This window comes from Ceratotherium simum, chromosome 30, assembly GCF_057802395.1.
Source record: "Ceratotherium simum simum isolate JZ-2026a chromosome 30, ASM5780239v1, whole genome shotgun sequence".
NCBI classification, from domain to species: Eukaryota; Metazoa; Chordata; class Mammalia; order Perissodactyla; family Rhinocerotidae; genus Ceratotherium; species Ceratotherium simum.
In genome coordinates this window covers 1,901,551-1,923,718 of record NC_141929.1, presented here as the reverse complement: position 1 = coordinate 1,923,718, position 22,168 = coordinate 1,901,551, and the positions used below count along the sequence as shown (strand labels likewise).

The 22,168-nt window shown below is 60.8% G+C and overlaps 3 protein-coding genes across 14 annotated transcripts in view; 1 reads left to right on the top strand and 2 right to left on the bottom strand.

Moving 5' to 3' along the window:
* Positions 1–2,873: 2,873 nt before the first annotated feature.
* RNF166 (ring finger protein 166) lies at positions 2,874–12,689 on the bottom strand. 2 transcript variants are annotated; one of them, XM_004437029.3, is made up of 6 exons: positions 12,479–12,689; positions 7,679–7,835; positions 5,866–5,978; positions 5,250–5,364; positions 4,995–5,102; positions 2,874–4,015 (listed from the first exon to the last, which is right to left on the bottom strand). In XM_004437029.3, exons 1-6 carry the CDS (start codon positions 12,631–12,633, stop codon positions 3,950–3,952), a joined length of 714 nt encoding a protein of 237 aa, XP_004437086.1. In that variant the 5' UTR covers positions 12,634–12,689; the 3' UTR covers positions 2,874–3,949. The 2 variants fall into 2 exon arrangements, with proteins under 2 accessions (XP_004437086.1, XP_087275934.1); XM_087419808.1 differs by lacking the exon at positions 12,479–12,689 and adding an exon at positions 9,276–12,437.
* Positions 12,690–12,825: 136 nt separating this feature from the next.
* On the top strand, positions 12,826–21,598 carry CTU2 (cytosolic thiouridylase subunit 2). 6 transcript variants are annotated; one of them, XM_087419804.1, is made up of 15 exons: positions 12,826–12,975; positions 13,618–13,692; positions 16,417–16,495; positions 16,709–16,768; positions 18,021–18,081; positions 18,560–18,669; positions 18,851–19,146; positions 19,241–19,376; positions 19,580–19,711; positions 20,274–20,365; positions 20,505–20,608; positions 20,803–20,851; positions 21,028–21,094; positions 21,229–21,287; positions 21,382–21,598. In XM_087419804.1, the coding sequence occupies exons 1-15, from the start codon at positions 12,911–12,913 to the stop codon at positions 21,455–21,457; spliced, it is 1,461 nt and encodes a 486-aa protein (XP_087275930.1). In that variant the 5' UTR covers positions 12,826–12,910; the 3' UTR covers positions 21,458–21,598. The 6 variants fall into 6 exon arrangements, with proteins under 6 accessions (XP_087275930.1, XP_004437085.1, XP_087275929.1 ...); XM_004437028.3 differs by having other exon boundaries at positions 20,710–20,851; XM_087419807.1 differs by lacking the exon at positions 12,826–12,975 and adding an exon at positions 14,381–14,490 and having other exon boundaries at positions 16,417–16,487; positions 20,710–20,851.
* The window catches only part of PIEZO1 (piezo type mechanosensitive ion channel component 1 (Er blood group)), a 66,940-nt gene continuing 66,330 nt past the window's right edge, over positions 21,559–22,168 (bottom strand). For all 6 annotated transcript variants that reach the window (XM_087419798.1, XM_087419799.1, XM_087419801.1 and 3 more), the window contains one exon: positions 21,559–22,102. In XM_087419798.1, coding sequence (XP_087275924.1) covers positions 21,933–22,102 — 170 coding nt within the window. In that variant the 3' untranslated portion in view covers positions 21,559–21,932. The remainder of the gene's footprint in view (positions 22,103–22,168) is intronic.

The following is a 22,168-nucleotide window of genomic DNA, read 5'->3' as shown; positions in this document are numbered from 1 at the left end:
CTGGCCTTGGCCAACATGCTGATCTGTGGTGCGGCTGGGACAGGACATGAGGGGCTGGACTGGGCTGTGTCCCTGTGTGATCTGGGCCTCCCCGTCCTCACTGGGGCGGCCCCACTGGACGGGTTTCAGACATTTGCCTCCACCTCGGATTTCATCCAAAGTGAAAGGGAGGCTGTGGCACTGCAGGCTTCAGCCTGAGACATCCCCAGCCTGACACCGTGGGGTCTGCTGAGTTCCAGCTTGCACATGTCCCCCACACCATGCTGGGGTTCACTCTGATGCCCTCCTCTGGGCAGACTGTCCTGGACACTGGGTCACTGTGTGTCCCATGTGCCCTCACGTGGCCCCATCTGGCCTGGGCCTGCAGTGGAAGGGACGAGATTGAAGCCATTCGTGGATGCTATCCTGTGGCTCTTGGCCCTGTGGCCACGCTGAGGGGCCTGGAGGGGCCGAGCTCTGCAGGTGTCCCCAGTGGAGGCCTGTCTGGTGCTGGACGACTCTCGGATGCACCTGGCTCCCCCCTCCTCCTCGTGGGTCCCCACCTCAGCGAGGAACCCGCAGTGATGTAGTGGGTGCTGAAGCCTCCACAGGGTGAGACTTGGGAAACAGTCAGCCGGGCGTCATCTCCCCGAGGGTGGGCGGTAAGCAAGGGGTGCTGGTGAGGTCAGGACCTGCTGAGACAGCCCTGAAGCTGCCTCCAGGGCTTCCTGCCACCGAGGGTCATGACCGCGGTGAAGCCGCCTGGGTGTTTGAGAGCAGCACCTGTCCCGCTCCCCCAGGAGGTGTGGACAGGCCTAGCTGGTGGCCAGGTGGGGACACAGATGCTGACACCAGCCCTGCTCTGAGGGCTGAGGGCTCGAGGCCTGACTAGCGATGGGAGATGGGCCCACGTGGATGGCCCAGAACCACAGCCACTGAGTGTTCCCCACAGGATGTGCTGGTAGCTTTGGGGGGAGAAGGGACAACAGTCCTGGACCAGGGGAGGCATGGCTGGCCCTGGAGGAGGTCAGTGCTTAGGACTGCCGGGTGTAGGGGAGGCTCGCGGGGGGACAAACGTGCTGAGCTGGAGGATGGAGAGGAGATGGGGGCAGCATAGAGGGAGAGGGAAGCATCTGTACCTGGCGTCCGCAGCCCAGCTGGTCCCAGCACTGCCCCAACTGGCCAAGGCCACCCCGAGGCTTCCCCAGGTGCTGACAGACCCTGGTCCCTCTCCCTCATCAGTGAGGCCCCAGGAATGTGGCCTTGAGTCTACACTTGGGGGCCATGCGCCTGGCGGGCAGTCAGCCGGGCAGGCAGGAGGTGTGGCTCCCTGGGCACCAAGGTCCAGGGGTCCAGCTCCCCAGCCTCCTGCAGGAGGGGCCTCAGCCGCTGCACTGGCCTTCCTGTCCTGTCAGCCCTGGGGTAAGCTAAGGCTGGACATGGACGGCTCCCCCAGGACATGCTGTGTCACAGGCCTCCTTCCAGAAGGCGATGGAAAGGACAGGCCGGCCCGCGGCTCTGCTGGTTTCTGAAACCTGGCGTCTGCAGCCAGTGGGGTCAGAGAGCTCAGAGGGGAGGTGGGGCCAGTGGCTCCTAACGAAGGTGTCTGGGGTTGACTGCTTCTAAAGGGGGTCACCAGCCCAGATCACAGCTCCCCTCTTGAGTGACTGCTTGTGGACACTTCTGCTTGCCTGGCCCTGCTGGGGCTTTAAGCTCAGGAGGCCGGGCTTCTCCTCAGAGGAATGGTCCAGAACACAGCCCTGCCTGGGGAAGCAGCCTGGTGACAGGAGAGAGCACGGCAGGAGCATGACTCGCTGACCAGCCACGAGGACATTGGCCAGTGGATGTTTCTTGTTGGCTGTTAAAGGCCCGCTGTGACATGGGAACAGCAGGGGCCAGTGGCACTGATGGTGGCCCAGAGTACCATTCCTGGGTGGATGTTTCAGAGGAAGGCCGGGTGCTAAGTTCTCAACAGCTCCTTGTGACCCTCCAGCAGCCGAGTGAGGCTTGGGGGCCAAGGGCATAGGCTGGGGCACTAGGCAGCCTGCCGGGGAGGCTGTGGAGCACCCAGCAGAGGAGAGAGGGGCTGCCACACAAGGAACGTAACAGGGGCCGCAGGGCTTCACCCTGAAGACATCCCGAAGACCACCCCAAAGGCCACCTCTGGGTCCCAGAACCGGCCCCATTCAGACCTGCTTGGCCAAGGGGAGCCCGGGAAGTGCCTAGCCTGCCGGCCTCAGGTGGACCCCATCTCGGGACAAGGAAGGAGGTGAAAGCTACCATCGCCCAGCAAACCTTCACCGAGGTTTGTCACAAGGAACCGGGTGTGGTTCAAGAAATAGGATGTGCTGGGGCCGGCCCGGTGGCGCAGCTGTTAAGTGCACGTGCTCCACTGCAGCAGCCCCAGGGTTCGCAGGGTCAGATCCCGGGCACGCACTGACGCACCACTTGTCAAGCCATGCTGTGGCAGCGTCCCATACAGAGTGGAGGAAGATGGGCACGGATGTTAGCCCAGGGGCAGTCTTCCTCGGCAAAAAGAGGAGGATTGGCATGGATGTTTGCTCAGGGCTGGTCTTCCTCACACACACACACAAAAGAAATAGGATGTGCTCTGGGAGAGGGAGAAGCAGGCTGGTGAGTGAGAGCCACAGGCTGACAGAGGCCACGCCGGCAGGGCCTGGGCAGCTCAGCTCTTCAGGGCCCGGAACATCGAGGGCAGGACGGCTGCCCGCCTCGCCCTTCCCGGCCCCTGCGTCCTCCTCACGGGTGACCCTGAAGCCAGCTGCGCCCTGAGCCGTGGCTGCTGGGGGGACACACACCTGCAGACCTCACCAGGAGCTGTGGGGACTGCGTACCAGCCCTCCACTCACAGAATGTAACCCGCTGGTCAAGGCTGCTGTAGATGCTTTGAAATGTTTTATTTAAATTTTTTTAAAAGACAGCAATAATTTATGCCACGAACCGAACGAGTACTGATGAGTGCTTTCTGGCCGGACCCACCACTGCCCAGGTCCCCCACCCAGGCCCCCGAGCTCTGCCACTGCTGGGGCTGGCCCTGCCTGAGGAGGGACGTGGTCAGCTTTGGCAAGGTGACAGTGGGGCCGAGGCCAAGACCCCGGGCAGGAGGCCTCTGCACTGCCCAAGAGGCCCTGGAGCAGACCCAGCCACTGCCGCCAAGTGGCCGGGGGCTTTGGGATTTCCTCTTGGTCATTATTAAAGGGAAACCGACAGGCTGACCAGAGGAACCCTGAAGAACAGTGCGGTGACCTGGGGATGCGGCCACCTCCATCCTGTGCGTAGGGGAAGCCCTGCGGCTCATCCTGGCTGCAGCGTTTGCCCTGTCTCTCCTTCCCTCTCCTGCAACAATCCCACCACTGCATTTTTGATTGTTTTTTTAAAAAATATAATTTTCTAAATGTTCCATAAAAATACTATTGTTCCTAGTCAAACACAGACATTGCAATAGGAAGAGTACTGCTCTGTCTTTGCTCTATAAAACGTGAAAAGGCCATCACACCCGATAACGTAGAAAAGTGCCAGGGTCTCCAGGTATCACAAAGCCAGTACCAAGGGCACAGGCTGAGGCGCCGCTGGAGGCCGGGGGTTGGCCGGGCTCCCTCCAGCGCCTCCCTGCTCAGCAGCGGGGCCTCCCCACATGGGAGGACGTCATGGCTTTGAGACAGACAGCCGACTGCTCTCAGTCCCAATGGGCTGGCACTGCGAGGGCCGCCTACTTGGCCTGAAGCACCGAAGAACCTAGTGACGCTCGGCCAGGAGCACAGGCGGCCGTCCTCTGATGGAGAGCAGACGGTGGTCTCTTCCAGCCTCTGGCAGGCTCAGGGACCCCTCCTCCTGCAATGACAGAGGCTCCACCTGGCCCCCGAGGCGCGCTCCCGTGCAGGCGCTGGGCCACACAGAGCCAGCACAGCCTTGAGGCGGGAGGGCTCAGTCCCAGTGACGGGCTACGCCTTCAGTTCTCGGAGAGAGACAGGGCCAGGGCGGCCTGGAAGGCAGCTTCCTCATCGATGCTGTAGTCCTGGAAGACAGAAGTGGAGCGGGCTGGGGGCCACGAGGGCCAGACGAGCTGGCTGTGCTGGTGGCCTCTCAGAGCCACCTCCTCTGTCCGGTCACCCTAAACAGACCAGCGCTGTCGCTTCTAGTCTCCCCACCTCCCTTCAGCACGACCCAGGTCACAACCTGGGGCCCTGGGATCCCAGGGTCCCACAGCGACTGCTCTGTGGGATGTTAAAGTGCTGCGCATGTAGGGCCGACATCTGGCTTCTCCCAAGGTCTTTACTCCCCGACAGCAGCATGGGCCGTGCAGCATGTCCCCAGCAGACAGCTCGCCCAGTGACCGAAGCTGAGCGGGTCCGTGAGGACAGGCGAGACGAGAGCTGTTCTCTCACCTTAGCCCGCAAGAAGGGGGTTCTGAGATGAGCAGAGAAGCCAGGATCTCCATGGCCTCCACAATGAGGACCCGGGCAGACAGCAGTGTGTCCACCAGGCCTGGTGCCCAGAGGCTGGAGGCTAGAGGGGGACTGGCAGGGGGACAGGAAGGACAGGGTGGGAGGGAGGGGCTGACCTACTGCAGGTGGAGAGGGAAGGAGCTGAAGGTTTCTCCAGGTGATGAGAGTCCTTCTAGCTCATCTCCAACAGGCACCTAGAGGGAGCCTGTCACCCACTAAAGGCACTCTCTATTCCAAAGCCACCATGCAGGGCTGGGGACATGATGCCCCTGCCGTGGCCGCCGTAGCTGTGGCCGCCTCTCCCAGAGAAGGGCCCCACGTGAAGAGAGTTTGCTGCCCGGTGGTGAGGGACCGCACAGAACACAGGGGCCCTCACAGGACTGCTCTGCGCAGACCCAAGGTCCCGAGGCCCCTAGTGTCCATGTGGACCTGACGGGCATCAGTGCCCCACCACAGGTGGCTCCCATAGAAGCGGGGGTACCTCTGTGTCCAGCCTCCTTGCAGCTGTTGGGGCTGAGGCTGGTTACAGGTGTGGGGGGGGACACTCACCACGAAGGTGTCGTAGGAGAACTTGTGCCTGTGGAGCAGGTGCTGCAGGAAGTTGGCGCTCCTGTAGCCGGGGTCGCCCCAGGGCATCGCCGAGCAGATGGGGCACACCTGCAACAGGGGTGCCAGGTGAGCTGTGCTCGGGGCGGGGAGCAAGCCCCCACCCTGGGGTCCCAGAAGGGCCACTTGAGCGCAGACAGTGGGGCTTGGGCACGCCTTGACACGGGGGTAGGCTTCCCGGCGGGCGCGAGCGCTTACCACGCGGTTGGGGTCACTGCGGTGGTTGTCCACGCAGTGCTTCACCAGCTCCTGCTGGTCCAGGTTGCGGGCACCGCAGTAAGGGCAGGTGAAGGTGGACCTGTTGGGGATGGCGCTAGGGGGACGGGGGGTGGGGTGAGCAGCAGCTGGCTGGGCCCTGCCCACCTTCCTGCAGCCTGGCCTCGCCCCCGAGCCCGGGTGTGCCCTGCCCTCCCCTCTGTGGGCTCTGGGCCGTGGGCAGGAAGGAGGCCCAGCCGAAGTCCCGAGGACCACGGCCGCCATGGGTCCTCTGCCTTTCCACCTGCACACCCCACTGTGACCGCTCTAGAGCGCTGCTCACCTCCTTCCCCACGTGGCTGTGCAAACAGGGGGAGGACCACCCTTCCGCTGCCCGCCCTGAGAGAAGGTGTCTGCCCAGCCCCAGCCTTTCTGGGGACCACGCTCCCTACTGGGAGGTGACGCTGGGGCCCTCCTCAGGGTCCCCTTCCTGCAGGGCGGCGAGAACCTCCAAAAGGGGACTTCAGCGTGGAGCTGCGCTGCCCCCACCCAGCGATGCAGGCCAGGAGCTGCCCCACGAGGGACAGGGACCCTGAGCACCCCCAGCAGGGCAGCCTACCTGGGGATGGGCTGCGACGTGGGCACCACGGGGACGAACTTGGGACAGTTGGCCATCTGCTCCTGGACCTTCATGCAGGAGGAGATGTGTACCCTCATCTTGGCCAGCGTCACCTAGGAAGAGAGAGGTAGGGGGCGGGGGTCAGTGGGGGCCTCAGGCTGCAGAGGACGAGGGAACAACCAGCAGGCAGGGCGAGTCCCTGGAGTCCTCTCTGAGGACGCGTGTCCTTGCTGGAAAAGAGATGCCAAAGGAAGGAGACACAGGCCGGGACCCCAGAGACGTGCTGCCGAGCTACACCCAGCAGCAGGTGCTCACGGCTTCAAGCTGCATCCGCGCAGGGGGCAGGCATCCAGCCACCAGCCACTGGACGGGAGCAGGCCCTAGCGGGGCCCTCAGGGAGCTGCAGAAGGGCAGGGGCAGTCCCTGAAGGAACAGGAAGGGCGTTTATTCAGGAAAAGAAAACCCTCATGACGGGAACCAACAGACAAAATTCTCTTAGACAGTTGACAAGACTCCTTACCAAAAGATACCAAACCAAACCCAACCCAGCAAAATCTTCTTCTCGGCGGCCTGAGTCACGAGTTCTGGCCAAGCAGGGAACCTGGCTCAGAACAGGGTGGGGGGAGGGGAGCACTGACTCCCGAGTTGGGGCATGGGGACCCTCGGTCGGGTGCAGGTGAATGACTAGAAGGAGGAGGAGGCATGGTCAACCCTCCCTGGGGAGTGGACGCCACCAATCCTGCCATGTCGCCCATGCCAAGAGGCTGGGGGTCAACATTTCACAAATAGCAAAGCAGTTCACAGAACTGAAGAAGCGGCGAGGGAGGGCAGGTGAGGGACAGCTGCTCCGTGAGCGCGTGGGGCCCCGTCCCCAGGGCCAAGGTCCACCCAGGCATAGGGGGTAACAGGAGAAGGTCGTTCTGAGAGCATTCTGGCTCCTAGCACCACCCAGGGCTGGTGGACACCAGGAGAGGCATACCACGTGGCCCTGTATGCGTGGACAGAACTGAAACTGCTGCAGCAAAGGGCAGCCTCACATGTGAAACTCCAGGACTCTGGTCTGTTCTCTGGGGGACAAAGGCTGCCGAGGAGGGGGGGCACGCCAGCTTGCAGGAGGCCATAGCAGCCCCCTCGCCGAGGACCTCAGGGCAGCCCCTGGACATTCAGACCTTTGACCTTTAGGACAAAGCAACCAGGGGCTGCTTCCTACGGTGCAAAGTTGGTAGAACTTGTTAACCTGAGAGACGGCAAAGTCTGACAGTGGAAATTTAAAATCAGCTCCTGGTGCTGGGGCCTCCCCACCCCTCACGGTGGGTGTGGGGGCGCTGGTGGGCGGGCTCTGGGGGAGGATGGAAACAGCAACCCGGGGTGGATGACAGAGGTGCCACACACCACCATGAGCTATGGGTGCCCAGCACGCAAGATGCTCTCCAAGCTGCCTGCGGTGTTCACCCCACCACCATCATGGCTCTTCCCCAGCGCCATGGCCTGCAGGGTGCGGGTCACTGGGGTGTCGAGGCTGCATCTGGGGTGGGTTTCAGCTCAGCCCCTTTGTCTCTGCATCGGCCCCAACACACACGAGCAACCCACAGCCCAGGCCAGGCAGTGGGGTGGGGGAATGCAACGGAGGTGAGGGACCCGCAGCCACCGGAAGTGAGCGGTGTGGTGGGGGAGGGGCCTGAGCAGAGCTGCAGGTCCCCACAGGAAATGGAAGCAGCTAGTGCTCAGTTCCTCTGCCGGAGAGCGGAACTGGGCCTGAGGCTGCCTGTCAGAGCCCCCGCCCGGCCCAGGGCAGCCCCTGGGGGTGGGGTACCTTCTTATTGCAGCCCCGACAGGGCGCCTTGTAGGACGAAAGCTGCTTCTCCACGTGGGCGGCCTTGTCCACCTTCTTAGGGTCGAAGGGCAGGCGGCAGAGCGGGCAGAGGGGGGACGGCACCTGCAGACACGGCTGGAGACACTCCCCACAGAACCTGCGGCGGGGGGGAACATGGGCCTGAGGGCCGCTGGCCACCTGGGCCTCGCTGGCCCTCCTCTCACTCTGGCACATGTGGCCAGCTCCCCAATGCTGTCAACAGTGGGCTGCTGGTGATGGTCACTTCTGTGCCTGACTCCCTCTGGCTGGATGGGCACCATCTGGCTAAAAGATGAGCCAGGTCCCCTCCCCGCTGTGGCTCTCCAGGACTTGTGCCGGCCCGCAGCTCTGGTCCCAGCGAGGGCTCTAGCTGTAGTAGGAGGCCTGTCTCACCACCAGGCAGTGATGACAACACTTCAGGGGGCTCAGGGGACGCAGGGACAGCACAGGGGGACCCTGGAGACCCTCCATCCTCTGTGCCCTGAGGAGTAAAATCACTAACCATGGCGGGAGAGGAACCGTAGGCCTGGGGCCCAGGACTTGTGGGACAGGGCAGGGCCAAAGCTGGCAGGTGAGTGTTACCAGCCTTGAGACAGTGCCCCCTCCCCAGGGAGGAAGGGCTCCGGCTAGGCCTGAGCAGAGGCTCGGTGACAGAAGGGGCTGTGCTCAGGCTCCTGATTGCTGAGCAGGGACAATGACAGCCCTGGGCATGCACCCAGCACCTGAAGCTTCTTGCAGTCCTGAGCTCTTAGAAGTGTTCCTCAAGATGCCGAGTCACGAGGCCGGCCAGATACAGGTCCTAGCGGTCCTGGGTGTGCTCGGCCCCAGCAGCGACATGGGGCTGTATTTACAACCTCCCCCCATGCTGCAGAAGCACGCCCATCACCCAGGCGGGAGGAAAGTCAGTCAGCGGGGGACACCGGGCTCCAGAACTCCCAGCGGGGAGTAAAAGGGAGGAGGAGCTTGACCGCAGGACCACCTTGCTTCAGCTTTGTAGGAAGTGCCGTGGGGACTACTCAGCTGCGACACAGGACCAGGAACGTGGAGACACTGAAACGGAGCCTCCACAGCCCCAGAAGAGCAAGCCTCAGCCCAGGAGGGGGACCAGGCCCAGACCAACAAGAAAGGTGGCAACTTTGCAGACTGCAAGAAATCTGCAAGAAATCAGGGTGCATACAATTTGACTCCCACCTGTGCATCAAACAAGCTGGGCTGTGGGTGGGGACAGGAGCTGTAGGGGACACAGGGGACATGGGAATGTTCCTGAGTGCACAGATGACTCAGCCCAAGTTAAGGGGTCAGCGTTCTCTGCGCCATCAGGAGATTTTCACCTCCTTCTCAGGAGAATGCAGCCGAGGGCCATCTGGAGTCCCTCCTGCTAGGCCTCCTCCTACACACTGGCTTCCAGTGCAGCCACCACCTGGCTTGTCACCACCGGTGTTAACGTTTGGACAGAAAGAAGGCCCAGCTCAGCCTGAGGCCTGACGTCCATCAGAAAGCGCAGAATTCCGACAACTTCTTCCTGCAGCGTAAGGAGGTCGGCCCGCTTGTCACTCACCTCCCCCAGTGAAGGCTCACCAGGGACTGCTGGCAGGTGTGCAAAGGAGACACCCACGCACCCACCCCTGCAGAACCTGGCGCTCCGGTGAGTTCTCCAGGGCTGCCCCTCTCACTGGCCCCAGGACCTTATTAGCCAAACGGCCAGGGGAGGCCTCTGACTTCACCCTGTCACTGGAAGAAAGTGCCGGTTTCCTCTGTCACTAGAGGAAACCACAGTCCCTGAGGAGCCGGAGGCAGAACCAGGTGTTCACGTAGTGGCCCAGCTTGTGGCCTAGTTTCCAGCATCATGGCCGTGGTGTACTGAAACCGCAGTAGGTAAGCAGTGCCCGCTCCTCCAACAGGAGGTTCCTGCCAGTGTCTGCTGAGGGGCTGGTGCCGAGCAGCTTCTCAGCTGAAGGAGGCAGCCGAGGCATCTGCCCTCCAATGCCAGGTCCGTAGGCACAGCTGGAGCAGCTAGACGGCTGCTGCACGGACTCTAGGCTACAGCGGCACCACCGATGTGTCTCACTGCTGTCCAGGTCTCCTGCACACGCAGGTGTGCCAGGACAGGCCAATGTTTCAGAGAAAGGCAAGCAGGCCAGGCCCTGGGCACCCGGAGCTGTCCCGAGAAGTGGAGGCCGACTTCCAAAGCCTTTTCCGGGTGGTCTCTCAATCGCTCATGTCCTGGCCCAGCTGACTCGGTTCACCCACACACAGACCCACATAAGCCGCCTGCGCCTGACCGAGAGGCCTGTGCTCTCAGACGGCCGAGCAGGAAGTGACAGAAGTTCCTGAGGCCAGAGAAGCCAGCTCATTGGCCTGGGTGACGCCGGGCAGGGGGCAGTAAAGGCTAAGCGGTCCCCAGGGTCTCTGTGGTCACTGCTGCAAGTGCGCTAGGTGGTGAGGCAGCTGAAGCAGCAGAGGAGTGGCGAAGAGGCCAGCCAGGGCCTGACCGCCTGAGCCCAGACACTGGCTTTGCTGTCACACTCAGGAACTTGCCTCAGCCTCTCTGTGTCTCCTTCTCCCTTTACTAAAGGAATAGTGATGGTACCTGCCTCACACGGCCGTGGCACACAAGCGGTACTCAGAAACCGTCTATTTTATCATTCCCTACACTTCTCCTTAAACACAGGCATTTTAATTTTTCCATGACCTCTGTTCATTAATAAACTGCATGTGGAATACTTAGCTGGAGAGACAAATGTGACAACACGGACTAGACAGAATGAAAGAAAAGGTATAGAGGCCAGAGGCAGCCTAGGGCTGACCCTTGACCCAAACACACACAAGCCCTACAGGGAGGGTCCATCAGAGGGCTAGACACAGCCAGACAGCTCCTGTTCCGGACGTGGCTCACTCCCGAGGATGTCCCCTGAAGCCCCTGGGGGGTTCCTGGGAGCTCTCCCACAAGCTCCACTCAGAGGCCTCCTGCCCCTGGGCTCCTGCTTGAAAACCCTCCCCATGACCCCCCTTCTTCTGTCCGGGTGCTGGAGCAGGGTACCTGCCCCAAACAGGGCTGCTCTCACCATCAGAAAATCTATTTTGTGGAAAGAAACTGCTGACAGTCAGGCAGCCGTGGAAGAGAAATAACCAGACCATCAGCAAACTTTTTTAAAGGAAAGGTGTGAGTCTTTGAATCTGTGCTCATTTGCACATGTGCCTTCACAACACTGGACAAGGGACTTGGGGAAAGGAAGAGGCAGAGTCAGAACAGCCAGGAAAACAAGCCAGCAGGGAGGTCTTTTCAAGGCAGAAACTACAGAACAGGCTCTTGCAGCATCAGCCTTATGACTAGGAGACAGATCAGATTCTGCCAAGGAAAGCATGGGGGAGGGGTGTATAGGAAGTAGTGCTTTCACAACAGTTCTGTGCTCTGAAAACCACATTTTAAGAGAAGACTTATTTGGGGAAAAAAAGAAAATACAGATTTGTGCAGACCAAGAGAATGGAAACGCTGCAGCCCAGGGCTGGGTGAGGGTTGGTGTCAACGGGACACCATCAAAAGCCTAGGAAAGGCTTTCTAAAATTAGGCCCAGGACAAGCCTTACAGGTCTCTCAGTGAGGGACTGGAAGATGCAGAACACACCTTAAAACACCCACTAGTACATGCCTACAAGAAGGAGGTCCTGCTGAGGCCGCCCTGCCAAAACATCAAGCAGCAAGAAAACGTGAGGCCTAGCACCCTTCAGGACAAGTGGGCAGTGCTGTCCTGGTATGGGCCGGCGCCTGTGCTGCCCGACATGGGAGAAAGTAAAGTGCAGGCTTCCTGAATCCTGATGCTGTCCCTGCCACCTCCCTGGGTGACAACCGCCACACACCTACCCAGCAGTTCCACCTCCCTCTGTATCAGGAGCCTCCCAAGTCAGCTGCCTTTGTTTGCAAAACGTTCTGTGGCCTCCTACCAGCCCTGGTGAACCTCTGGCCCATCTCCTTGGAGTGAGAGCCCCACCTCCTCAGCAGCTCCGCTGGCCGCCAAGCCCTCCTGCCCCCTCTCCTCACCCTGCTAATTTCACTCTGAGCTGTATTATTCAGACTTGGGAGAGTTGGAGAGCAGACACTCTGATCTCGGCTCCCTCCCAACCAGGCTGGCAGCTCTGAGAAGATTTGAGTACAGCTCTCAGCTGGGAAGAGAGCCACATCCTCAGGTTTCTGTTCCTAAAACACCCCAGTAGGCCCTGGTGCAGCTGGGAACCCTAGCAAGGTGCTTGGCGTCTGGTCCCCTGAGGGCCAGCCTGCCTAGCTGCTCGGTGACCCATGTGACCCAAGTTCTCCATCAAAAGAAAACAGCACCAGATCCAAACACGCCCCTCTCCTATCTTTAGGGAACTCCTCTCCTTTGCAGCCGAGACAAGCAGACAGCCGGTCTGAACCAGAGTTGACAGCAAAAGCCACAAGGCATTTATTTACAACTCCCCATCCGAGTCTCCACGGGACCGAATCAAAGGCGACTGGCGAAAAGGTCACGCCTGCTTCCCTCTGAATACCCGGGGAGGCCCGGGGACCCCGAGGCCCGGCAGGCAGGTCGCCCCCGTGTCCCGACGGGGTCGTCGGTCGGGGCCTCGGGCTGGTGAGAGGGGCCTGGGCTGAGGCTGGTGAACGCGCCCAGAGGGCAGGGGCTGCCTATGCAGGGAGCCCCGCGCCCCGGGCCACCGCGTCCTCTGCGCGCCGACGCTGCACCGGGCGGCCGCCGACCCCTCCCTTCCCGGAGGCCGGCGCACTCACGTGTGGCCGCAGCTGCCGATGGCCACCGGCCGGTGGTAGACCTCCAAGCAGATGGGGCAGCTGAACTGAGCCTCCAAGCCGCTGTCGCCGCCCGCCGGCCCGCCCGGCGGCTGCCGTTGCTGAGCCGAGGCCACCAGGCTGCGGAACATCGCCATCCCAGGGCCAGGCCCGCTGCCACCGCCTCCACCGCCGCCCCTGTCCCAGCCCGGCCCGGCCCGGCCCGGCCCAGCCCGCGCGTCACGGCTTCGCTGACGTTGTTAGGACGCGCCCCGCCCGCGACCCGCGCGATACGGCGGCGGCTGCGCCGCGTGACGTCTTTAGGGCGCGCCCCGCCTCCGGCCCGCGCGTCACTGCCGCGACGGCGCTGCGGTGACGTTTCCAGGGCGCGTCCTGCCGCCGCCTCTGGGGTCTACAGCGTGATTCGGCGCAGACATGTGCCAAGTGGGCGAGGACTACGCGGACCCTGCGTCCGACGGTCCCCCGGCACCGCGACCTGGGTAAGAGCTGGGCGGCCACACCCGCCCCTTCTCTGCCCGACGCTCCCGGCCCACGCATTGCTGTCAATCCCGGGCGCCGCTCTGCGGGAAGCCCGGCGACTGTCGAGGCCGGGGCCCTGGAGTCCTGGGGTCCCCGGGGAGGAGGGGCGCAGGACCTTGCTCCGCAACTCCCTAGGCGTGCCTGTCAAGCTGGTGGTGAACACCCCAGGAAGGGACTCGCACTGCTCGCTCGCACCTCTAGTTGTTGAAGCCCGTGGGGATGGCTCCGCGGCTGACCAAGCTGTCCTTACTCGAAGAGGAGGTTGGCCTCCCTGTGGCTTCCACCCACTGGCTCCGTTTCCCTCCAGGCGACACAGAGCAAGTTGTCTCTCCTCTCGTCCAGCCCTTGAGAGACTGAGAGGCCGTCTTTATGTGCCCCTGAGCCGACTTTAACAGACAAAAATCCCCCCAGGACCTTTGTCTTTCTTCAAATTGGTAGTTTGGATAAGACAAAAACCCTGATTTGTGTGTGTACAGCCCCCCGTTTGACCTCTCTTGTTCACCAGCTTAGGGTGAGAAGCAGGACGCCAGTCAGCCCAAAGCCTGCTGGGAGGGGGTGTGTAATCTGTGTTCTTGTTCTCTCTTCCCCCCATGTCTCCAAAGCCGTGAGCAGAAGTGTGTGAAGTGCAAGGAAGGCCTCCCTGTCGTGGTGATCCGAGCAGGAGATGCCTTCTGCAGGTGAGGCCTAGAGGTGGGGAGAAGACCCTGCAAATACGATCTCACTCAGCAGCGAGGATCACCCCCATTTATGTGGCTTTAACTCTTGCTTTTAAAAGCATTTAATTACTTTATTTCTGCTTCTAATGTTGCTCCTGGAGACCCTGGTGTGTGTGTGGAGAGTGTTGGTTTCCTCCATGGGTACCATTCTCCTATCCATCCGTGGATCAGGTGGCAGGAAGGTATCGGATAGAGCTTGTGGGGAGAGCTTGAAGTGAGAGTGGGGTCAGGCGTACATGAGAAGAGCATTTTGGGGCAGTTGGAACACATCTAGGGCAGATCAGAGCATCCTGGGATCCTGGGCAGGTGCTCTGGGTGATGGCGTGTTTTACTTGTGAGGGGTAGAGGGATGGAAGGAGAGCTCTAGCTTTCCCCCAGCTTTGGGAGGCCTTCAGACAGGAGCAGAGGCTTATTCCCAGAGGGGCCTGGACACGAGCCTGTTCCATTTAACTGAAGCTGTCTTTTGGCCCTGTCGCATTGCCCTTGAATCATAAGTCTCCCAGTGTCTGGTCACATTCCCTGGACTTGTAGCTCCATGAGGGCTGAGTCCATGTCCCATTTTATCCCTGTTAATTCCTGGTGACGTTGAATGCTTTGTATAACAAACGAACGTTTGTTGAATGAGTGACTGGCTCACACTTTTAAACAGGTTTCCGAGAGTTGTGGATTCTGCTGTGTAAAATGTTCCAAGAGGGAAACTAAAGGGACTGACTTGTTTTCTCAAAACCTTCTCATCCCTGCCTGTCTCTCGGGAGTCTGGTAGGTTTGGCACATGCCCAGTAGAATGAGCTGTGTGCCACCAGGAGATACACTCTAGGCAAGGAAGCCACTGCTTTAACCACTTAGAGCGTCTGAAAGTGACGATTGCCCCACTCTGCCTGGAGACTCTGATTAAGAGCATCTGCGGTGACTCCAGGCGAGGCCGACAGGGCTCCTTCTGGCCCAGAGCTCCCTTCCTGTGCTTGTTGGTTCCCAGAAAAGGTGGGAAGCCAGCTTTCCAGATTGTGGGTTTTGGCAATCTGGGTTTTGAGCAAATTTCCTCAGTGATTGTGAGGATCAGCACCTGTGGGCAACCGTGGCCTGGCCCCGAGGGAGGGTGTGCGTCTGTGTGTGCTCCGGGAGCCTCACCACACCCCGACCTTCCTGGGAGTCACTTCCCGTGGCTGGTCACCTGGGGTCCCTGGAGCCTTGGCATTTTGCTCTTTTTTTTTTTTTTTTTTTTTTTTTTTTTTAAAGATTTTATTTATTCAGTTTTTCCCCCCAAAGCCCCAGTAGATAGTTGTATGTCATAGGTTCACATCCTTCTAGTTGCTGTACGTGGGACTCGGCCTCGCGTTGGACAGAGAAGTGGTGCCTCGGGGCGCTCCCGGGATCCGAACCCGGGCCGCCAGCATCAGAGCGCGCGCACCCAACCGCCAAGCCACGGAGCCGGCCCAGTTGGCATTTTGCTCTTAAACAGTGAGTTGACTTATCGTCTGCAAAGGGCCATGGGGTATTTTGTTGGCCCCTCCTAACAGGTGCCTCTTCAGTGTTGGGGGGACTGCTGTGGACACCAGTGTGTCTGAATAGGAAGGAGGAGCTAGAGTAGGGGCTAGGGCAGCTCTCCTGGGGCAGCATTGCTCTGCTGCTCTGCTCCGGGCACTGTTCTCCACCCTGACTGCCTGCTGGGGTTGCCAGGGGGGCTTTTAAATGCAGATGCCTGGGCCTCACCCCGATACATACTGACATAGTTGGCCTGAGTGATTCAAATGTGCAGCCAAGGTTAAGAACCTCTGACCTAGTGAGCCCAAGGACCAGCTGGAAGGTTTATCAAGAACTCAGGGGCCGGCCCCGTGGCTTAGCGGTTAAGTGCGCGCTCCGCTGCTGGTGGCCCGGGTTCGGATCCCGGGCGCACACCGATGCACCGCTTCTCCAGCCATGCTGAGGCCGCATCCCACGTACAGCAACTAGAAGGATGTGCAGCTATGACATACAACTATCTACTGGGGCTTTGGAGGAAAATAAATAAATAAATAAAATTATTAAAAAAAAAAAAAAGAACTCAGATTCCCAAGACCCACCCTGGAAGCTCTGATTCTTTGGGTTTGGGGAAGAGCCCAGGACTCTGCATTTGCACGAGCCTCCTGAGCAGTTTTGGTCCAGGTGGTCTCAGCGCACTAGAGAGAAGCCACAGTGGGGCTTCAGGACGCTGGGCACGCTCTGCAGCCTGCTCAGTGCTTCCCCCTGCACCCTAAGAGCTGGTGTTTCTCCACGTGGGGCACTTGGAAGGGGTCATCAACTCTGCTTAGGGGAGAGCTGGGGTGGCCTCACCCTGCACATGCCTGTGTCCATCTGTTCCACCAGCTTGGTCCTTCCTGAGCACCTGTGGGTGCAGGTGGCCCCTGGGCTATGGGCCCCTCAGGCATTGGTTCATACTGGTAAGGACTGAGGTGGAGGGACCCAGGCAGGCCTCCCTGTGCAGCGTGAGGCTCATCTTGGGGCAGCCACAGGTCTCCGGTCTCTGGGTGGAGCCTCAATGTCACGATGCTGCTTTTAAAGATGGAAGTTGCTAACAGAAGGAAACGTAACCCAGTGGGGCCTTAGGCTGCTGCCCTGTGAGGCAGGTGTGAGCAGCTTGCCCGTCTCTGCATGGAGAGTAGACGGCCTAGGCTGTGTTGTCACAGCTGCTGGGGGTCTGTGTTGCAGGGACTGTTTCAAGGCATTTTACATCCACAAGTTCAGAGCTGTGCTTGGGAAGAACCGGCTGATCTTTCCGGGTGAGAAGGTAGAGCGTGGGTGACTCCTGTGGAATCCCCTGGGCCCTGGCTCTCGGCCCCTGCTGCCCCTCCCGCAGCTGGCCTGTTCCAGCTGCACCCACCAGCCCCTCCTGCTGTTCTTCACCCGGGCTCTGAGGGTGGGCTCACATCCAGGGGCATCCCTGGGGGGTGGGTACGCTCATGTTGGAGATGTGCCTCCAGTGATGTCCCTTCTCCCCCAGGTGCTCCTGGCATGGTCTGGGGGACCTTCGTCCAGCTCCATGGTCTGGCAGGTCCTTGAGGTGCGTCCCCACACCATCCTCTGGGGCCCAGGCTACGGCCCAGCCGAGCTCCAGGGTAGAGATCCAGGGTAGAGGGCTGGCACTGAGGGGCTCTTGCTTGGGGCTAGAGAGAATGGCCCACTTCCCAGCTGAGATGCCCAGAGGGTTCTCAGATGTGCATACGAGAGGCTCACAAACCAGAAGCTGCATCTGGAGTACCCAGCTGTGTCCCCTTTTAGCGTTCTGTCCATTTGCTCAGCTATGAAGAAACACAGTCACTAGAAAACAGGTGTCACGCCATAGCAGAACCACTTGAGGTGTCTCAGAGGCCATGGGCCTCCCCCTGGTCTTGGGAGTGTGTCTGGAACAAGACAGTGAAATATGAGCAGTTGCATTGGTTGACCCAAAAGGGGCCTGGCCCCGACTGGAGTTGCTTCCTTAAGTTTAAGGGGAGACCAGAACGAGCAAGGGGGCTGCCAGGTGCAGTGAAGGGAGTGGTGGTGTTGGTGGAGAGGGCAGCGTGCGGCGCGGTGGGGAGGGCAGAGTGAAGGTGAGTGGGTTCAGGTCACAGAGGCTAAGTGTGGGGCCTGTGTTCTGGGCGTGTCAGCAGGCCCAGCTCCAAGTATCGGAGGCAGGCTTCTCCCAGTGGCACTGGGGCGCCTTGGAGGCCTTGACCTGGGGGTGGGACACACACGCACCCTCTGCACTCCCTGTGAGGGGCACAGACTGGAGGAGCTGGGGAGGAGGCTGCAGCCATAAGGGTACCTGTAGCAGGGGTGCAAGAGGCGGCCTAGGGCTCCAGGGGAGGCTTCTCTGGTTGGTTTTCTGTGCTCAACTCACGGTCCCCTAAACCTGGCCAGACGGCGTGAGATGAGTGCCTGCTCCCCTGGTGAATGGTCCAGCACCTGGCACTGCTCTTCCCTGTGACCAGCGATGCCTCCCTTTTTTCCCGTTGTCCTGTTCCATTCTGAGTGGTCAGAGGTGCTCAGGCAGGAGGCTTCTCTCAGGGCTTTGCTTGGATGTGGGGACAGACTGATGGGGGCCGGGTTTTACTAGGGGGAGAGAAGACGCCCAGGCAGGGCCACTCTGAAGTCAGGCTGTGTGGCCTCCTTGTGGGGCCTGCCTGGCACCCGGTCTGAACACCCTATCATGACAGGTGGGGGTCACTGCCTCTTCCTGGAGGGCATTCAGTCCAGATGGAGAACGGTCTCTGCCAGGAAAGTGTCCGTGCCTTCAGGCTGTAAGGCTGAGGCCCTGTCACTTTCCCCTCCAGGGCCTGAGTCGAGATTCTGCCAAGCGACTGCGTTTTGTGCCAGCGGTTGTCTATGTCGACGGTATGTGTGGCCATCCCTCCCTGGCCACTCGGGAGGGGCCTCGATGAAACAGCTGGCACTGTGCCCATACCACGGCCCTGGCAGGGCATTTTTCTGAAGACAGAGCACACATGTCCAGCAACAGACGGCACCACTGTTGTCTTAAGTCTCAGACTGTCATCAGATTCAGGCAGGAGCGTCTGCCCATGGGGTCAAGGGCGCTGAGTGAGAAGGGCAAGGTCACTGCCTCAGCCCTCCACCCCCTCCTGTGGGATAGGCTCCCAGGCAGGTCTTTAGTGCTGAGATCGGTCATGCCTCCCCGTCGCCCACTCTGCAAATGCTCCCCCAAGGAGAATGGGTCAGCATCCTATGGTTTCTATAGAAACCACCGTCATGCAGAGCACAGCCTCGTGGAATTTCTCGCATGGTGGCCTTGTCCCGCCTGCGTGGGGCCCTTCTCCTATAAGCCAGGGCTCTCCTTTCTGCCCACGTTTCTCAGAGGGAGCAGCCTGTGGCCAGAGCCCGGAGGCCAGAGCAAAAACCCTGGCTGAGATGAAGCTGATCCTGCAGACCATTGGCTTCCCGTGGCACGTCGTCGCCTTAGAAGAGGTGGGTGGGCCTGTCCTGTTAAAGACCACTGGAGGTGACCACTGGGGTGTCCATGAGGGGCATGTGCCCACTTTTTGGAGCCAGTCTATGGGCCTCCTGCCCTGGGCCTGTTTCCCCCCAGTATGTAGAGAGGTGGGCCTGGGCCTCATGCTCTCTCCCCTGTCTTCCCCTGCCCTGGAAGGTGTTCGACCTGCCGCCATCTGTGCTGCGCTGCTTTGCCCAGGAGCCGGTGGGGACTGAGGGGGCCTACAAGGCAGCCGTGGATAGTTTCCTCCAGCAGCAGCATATGCTGGGGCCTGAGGGGGCTGGGGACAGCCTCAGCCCAGCCCAGGGGGAGGAACAGCTGAGCTGGCCCTGTACCCAGGACCCCCAGAAGCCCAATAAGCTACCCACAGCTGCCCAGACTGAGGCTCTGTCCAGACTGTTTGACTCAGTGAAGACCCTGACGGCCAAGGAGGAGCTTCTGCAGACACTGCGGTGAGCCCCCTCCTTGCTCTGGAGTCCCAGCCCCGCCCCCACAGGCCCTTGAGACAACCCCCTACTGGGGTCCTGCCCCTGCCCCACTCTGCAGGACCCACTTGATCCTACATGTGGCCCGGACCCATGGCTGCTCCAAGGTGATGACGGGGGACAGTTGCACGCGCCTGGCCATCAAGCTCATGACCAGTCTGGCGCTGGGGAGAGGGGCCTTCCTCGCCTGGGACACGGTACGTGGGTGCAGGCCACCCAGGGCCCCCTTCTGCCCTCACACCTCTAGCCCTTTCATTTGAAAGTAGCGTCTCATGAATCAGTCCTGGTGTCTCCCACATGGAGCACGGAGTTTGTGACCCCTGAACTGGGAGGGAAGGAGGGGGAGCTGTGAGTCGGGTCAGCTGAGTGTGGTGAGGAACGTGCCGCCCCCACTGCCCAGGGCTTCTCAGACGAGCGGCACGGCGACGTGGTGGTGGTGCGGCCCATGCGTGACCACACACTGAAAGAAGTCGCCTTCTACAATCGCCTGTTTGCCGTCCCCTCTGTCTTCACGCCGGCCATCGACACCAAGGTGAGCTACAGGGATTGGGTGGGCGGCCTCCCCTCTAGCCTGGGGTCAGAGATCACTGGCACACCATTGGTGGCCTGAGCCCTGTCCACACCAGCCTCTAGCCTCAGTGCCACTACCCAGTGTCATAGCAGTGTCCCCCAGCATTCTCAGAGCACACATGGGGCATCCACAGGCATTGGAGGGACAGGCTGGTGCCCTTGAGGAGGAGGGGGATCTCAGGGAGAGAAGGCAGCCAGCCCCCAGGTGCCCGTGTCCCTGGGAAGGCCAGGTGCCCAGCTTGGGGGTCGTAGACATGGAGGAGGGGATGATGGTGCAGGATGACCTTTGTCAGGGTCACTTTATATAATTTTTAATAATTTAAAACAAATTATTTTAAAGTATTTAACAACAGGGACACTTTAGAAGTGGACGCCCCAGCTTGCTCCAGCCCCAACACGGCAGACTCTCTGGATGGCAGTGTAGAGAAGCCCAGGCCCCCACTCTAGGTGACCCCTTGGCCAGGCCTGGGGGCTGCCCTCTGCACTGCAGCCCCTCTTGTAGCACCCTATCTGGTTGTCTCTAGGCCCCTGAAAAGGCCAGCATTCACCGACTGATGGAGGCCTTCCTGCTCAGGCTGCAGGCCCAGTTCCCCTCCACAATCAGCACCGTGTACAGGTGTGTGTGTGCGTGCGTGCCCGTGGGCAGCAGTATGAGGGGCTGTGGGTGCTGAGCCCATCTTCCTGGTGCCCAGGCCAGGGCGAGAATAAAGCCCCTGGCTGACAGTGCCTTTGTGCCCCGCCCCCCTCACCCCCAGGACGAGTGAGAAGCTGGTCAAGGCCCCCAGGGATGGTTGTGCTGCCGGCCCCCCTGGCCCCCGCTGCCTGCTCTGTATGTGCACACTGGACGTCGACACTGTTGGTCTGTGTCTCTTGTCCCCGGGGTGCTCGGGAGAGGGTATCGGCCAGTGGGTGGTGGGGTTCAGCGGCCCCCCGGTCCCTTCAGCTCCTCTCTGCTTGCAGACAGCGCCACGGCTTTTGGGGCTCAGACTCCCTTGCATCTCTCCCAGATGCAGCCCCCTGCCCCACTGCCCACGGTACCCTCCTGTTCTGCAGGGATGGGCCGGGCACAGGGCTGCTGCTGGGTGGCCGGGTCCTGTGAGAGGTGAGTCCCTGCCCTGTCCTGTCCCACTACATGGCTGGCCCCTTGTAGTTGCACGGGGGGAGGGAGCAGGGGGACACCTTGGGACCACGGCTTGGGCAGAGCCCTCCCTCGCTGTGACCTCGGGCCCCTCGCTGAGGGCCACAACCAGGTGCACGGGTCCAGCTCTGCTCTTGCAGGGAGGACCCCCGAGCCCGTGTCGTTGAGCAGCTGTGCTATGGCTGCCGTGTGAACATGAAGGACTTGGTGAGTGGATGCCCTCCCTGTGTTGGGGATGTGGGAAGCCCTCCTTCAGGGGGTGAGGGGGCAGATTGGCACTGCCTTGGCTGTGTGCCACGTGTGCCACGCAGCCCCTCACCCACGCTGGCTCTCTGTTGCAGCCCTCCCTGGACCCCCTGCCACCCTACATCCTGGCAGAAGCCCAGCTCCGCAGCCAGAGGTACCGGCACCCACTGTGCTGGGGGAGCTCTGGGAGGGGCCCTTGTGGGTGTGAGCACTTGGAGGGCTAGTTCCCACTGTGCTGCTTCCCCTAGGGCCTGGGTCGAGCAGCAGATCCAGGAATATCTGGTTGAGGACAGTGACAATGAGGTGCAGACTGGTGAGAGCTGAGCCCGAGGATGAACACCCCGGACCAGAGGCACCCAGGGTGCTGGGGCTGCCCCGCCGGGACCTCAGCAGGAAGGCAAGGACGGACAGGCAGTGCGTGATCGTCTGTTTGTATAAATAAAAACGTTTTTAATTAGAAAACTCTATAGTACGCATGGGAAAGGCCTGGCACAGTGTGCATGGGGCCCAGCAGGGAAGACAGGAAGGGACAGCAGTCCTGCGCTGGGCCTGGAGGGGCCGCAGCTTCCTTCTGACAGCAGCATTAGGGCTCAGTAGGCCGGGCGGACATGTCACAGGTGGTGGCCTTGGACTGGGGTGTCTGCTCCTGTGGCCCGAGGAAGGCTGCCCACCAGCCTGCCGGGCAGCTCCTTCGATCATGGTGTGCAAGGAGCCGGCTCCTACTCCTTCTCACGCGTCCACTTGATCATGGTCTCAGGCGAGCGGTACAGGAAGATCAGCTTGGCATACAGCTCCTCCTCTAGCTCCAGCTCCCGCGTCTCCCGCACCAGGAAGATGTCCTGGCACAGCTTGAGGATGCGGTCCACGCACGGCAGCTCCTCGAACATGATGGAGTGTGAGATCTCACTGAAGAAGCCGCGCACGAACTTGCCGATGACCAGCACAATGGACACGTAGAGCCCCATGATCCTGTAGACGGGGGCGGGTGAGTCCTGAGGGCTGCCGCCCAGAGCTGCACCTCGGCCCCCATGCCAT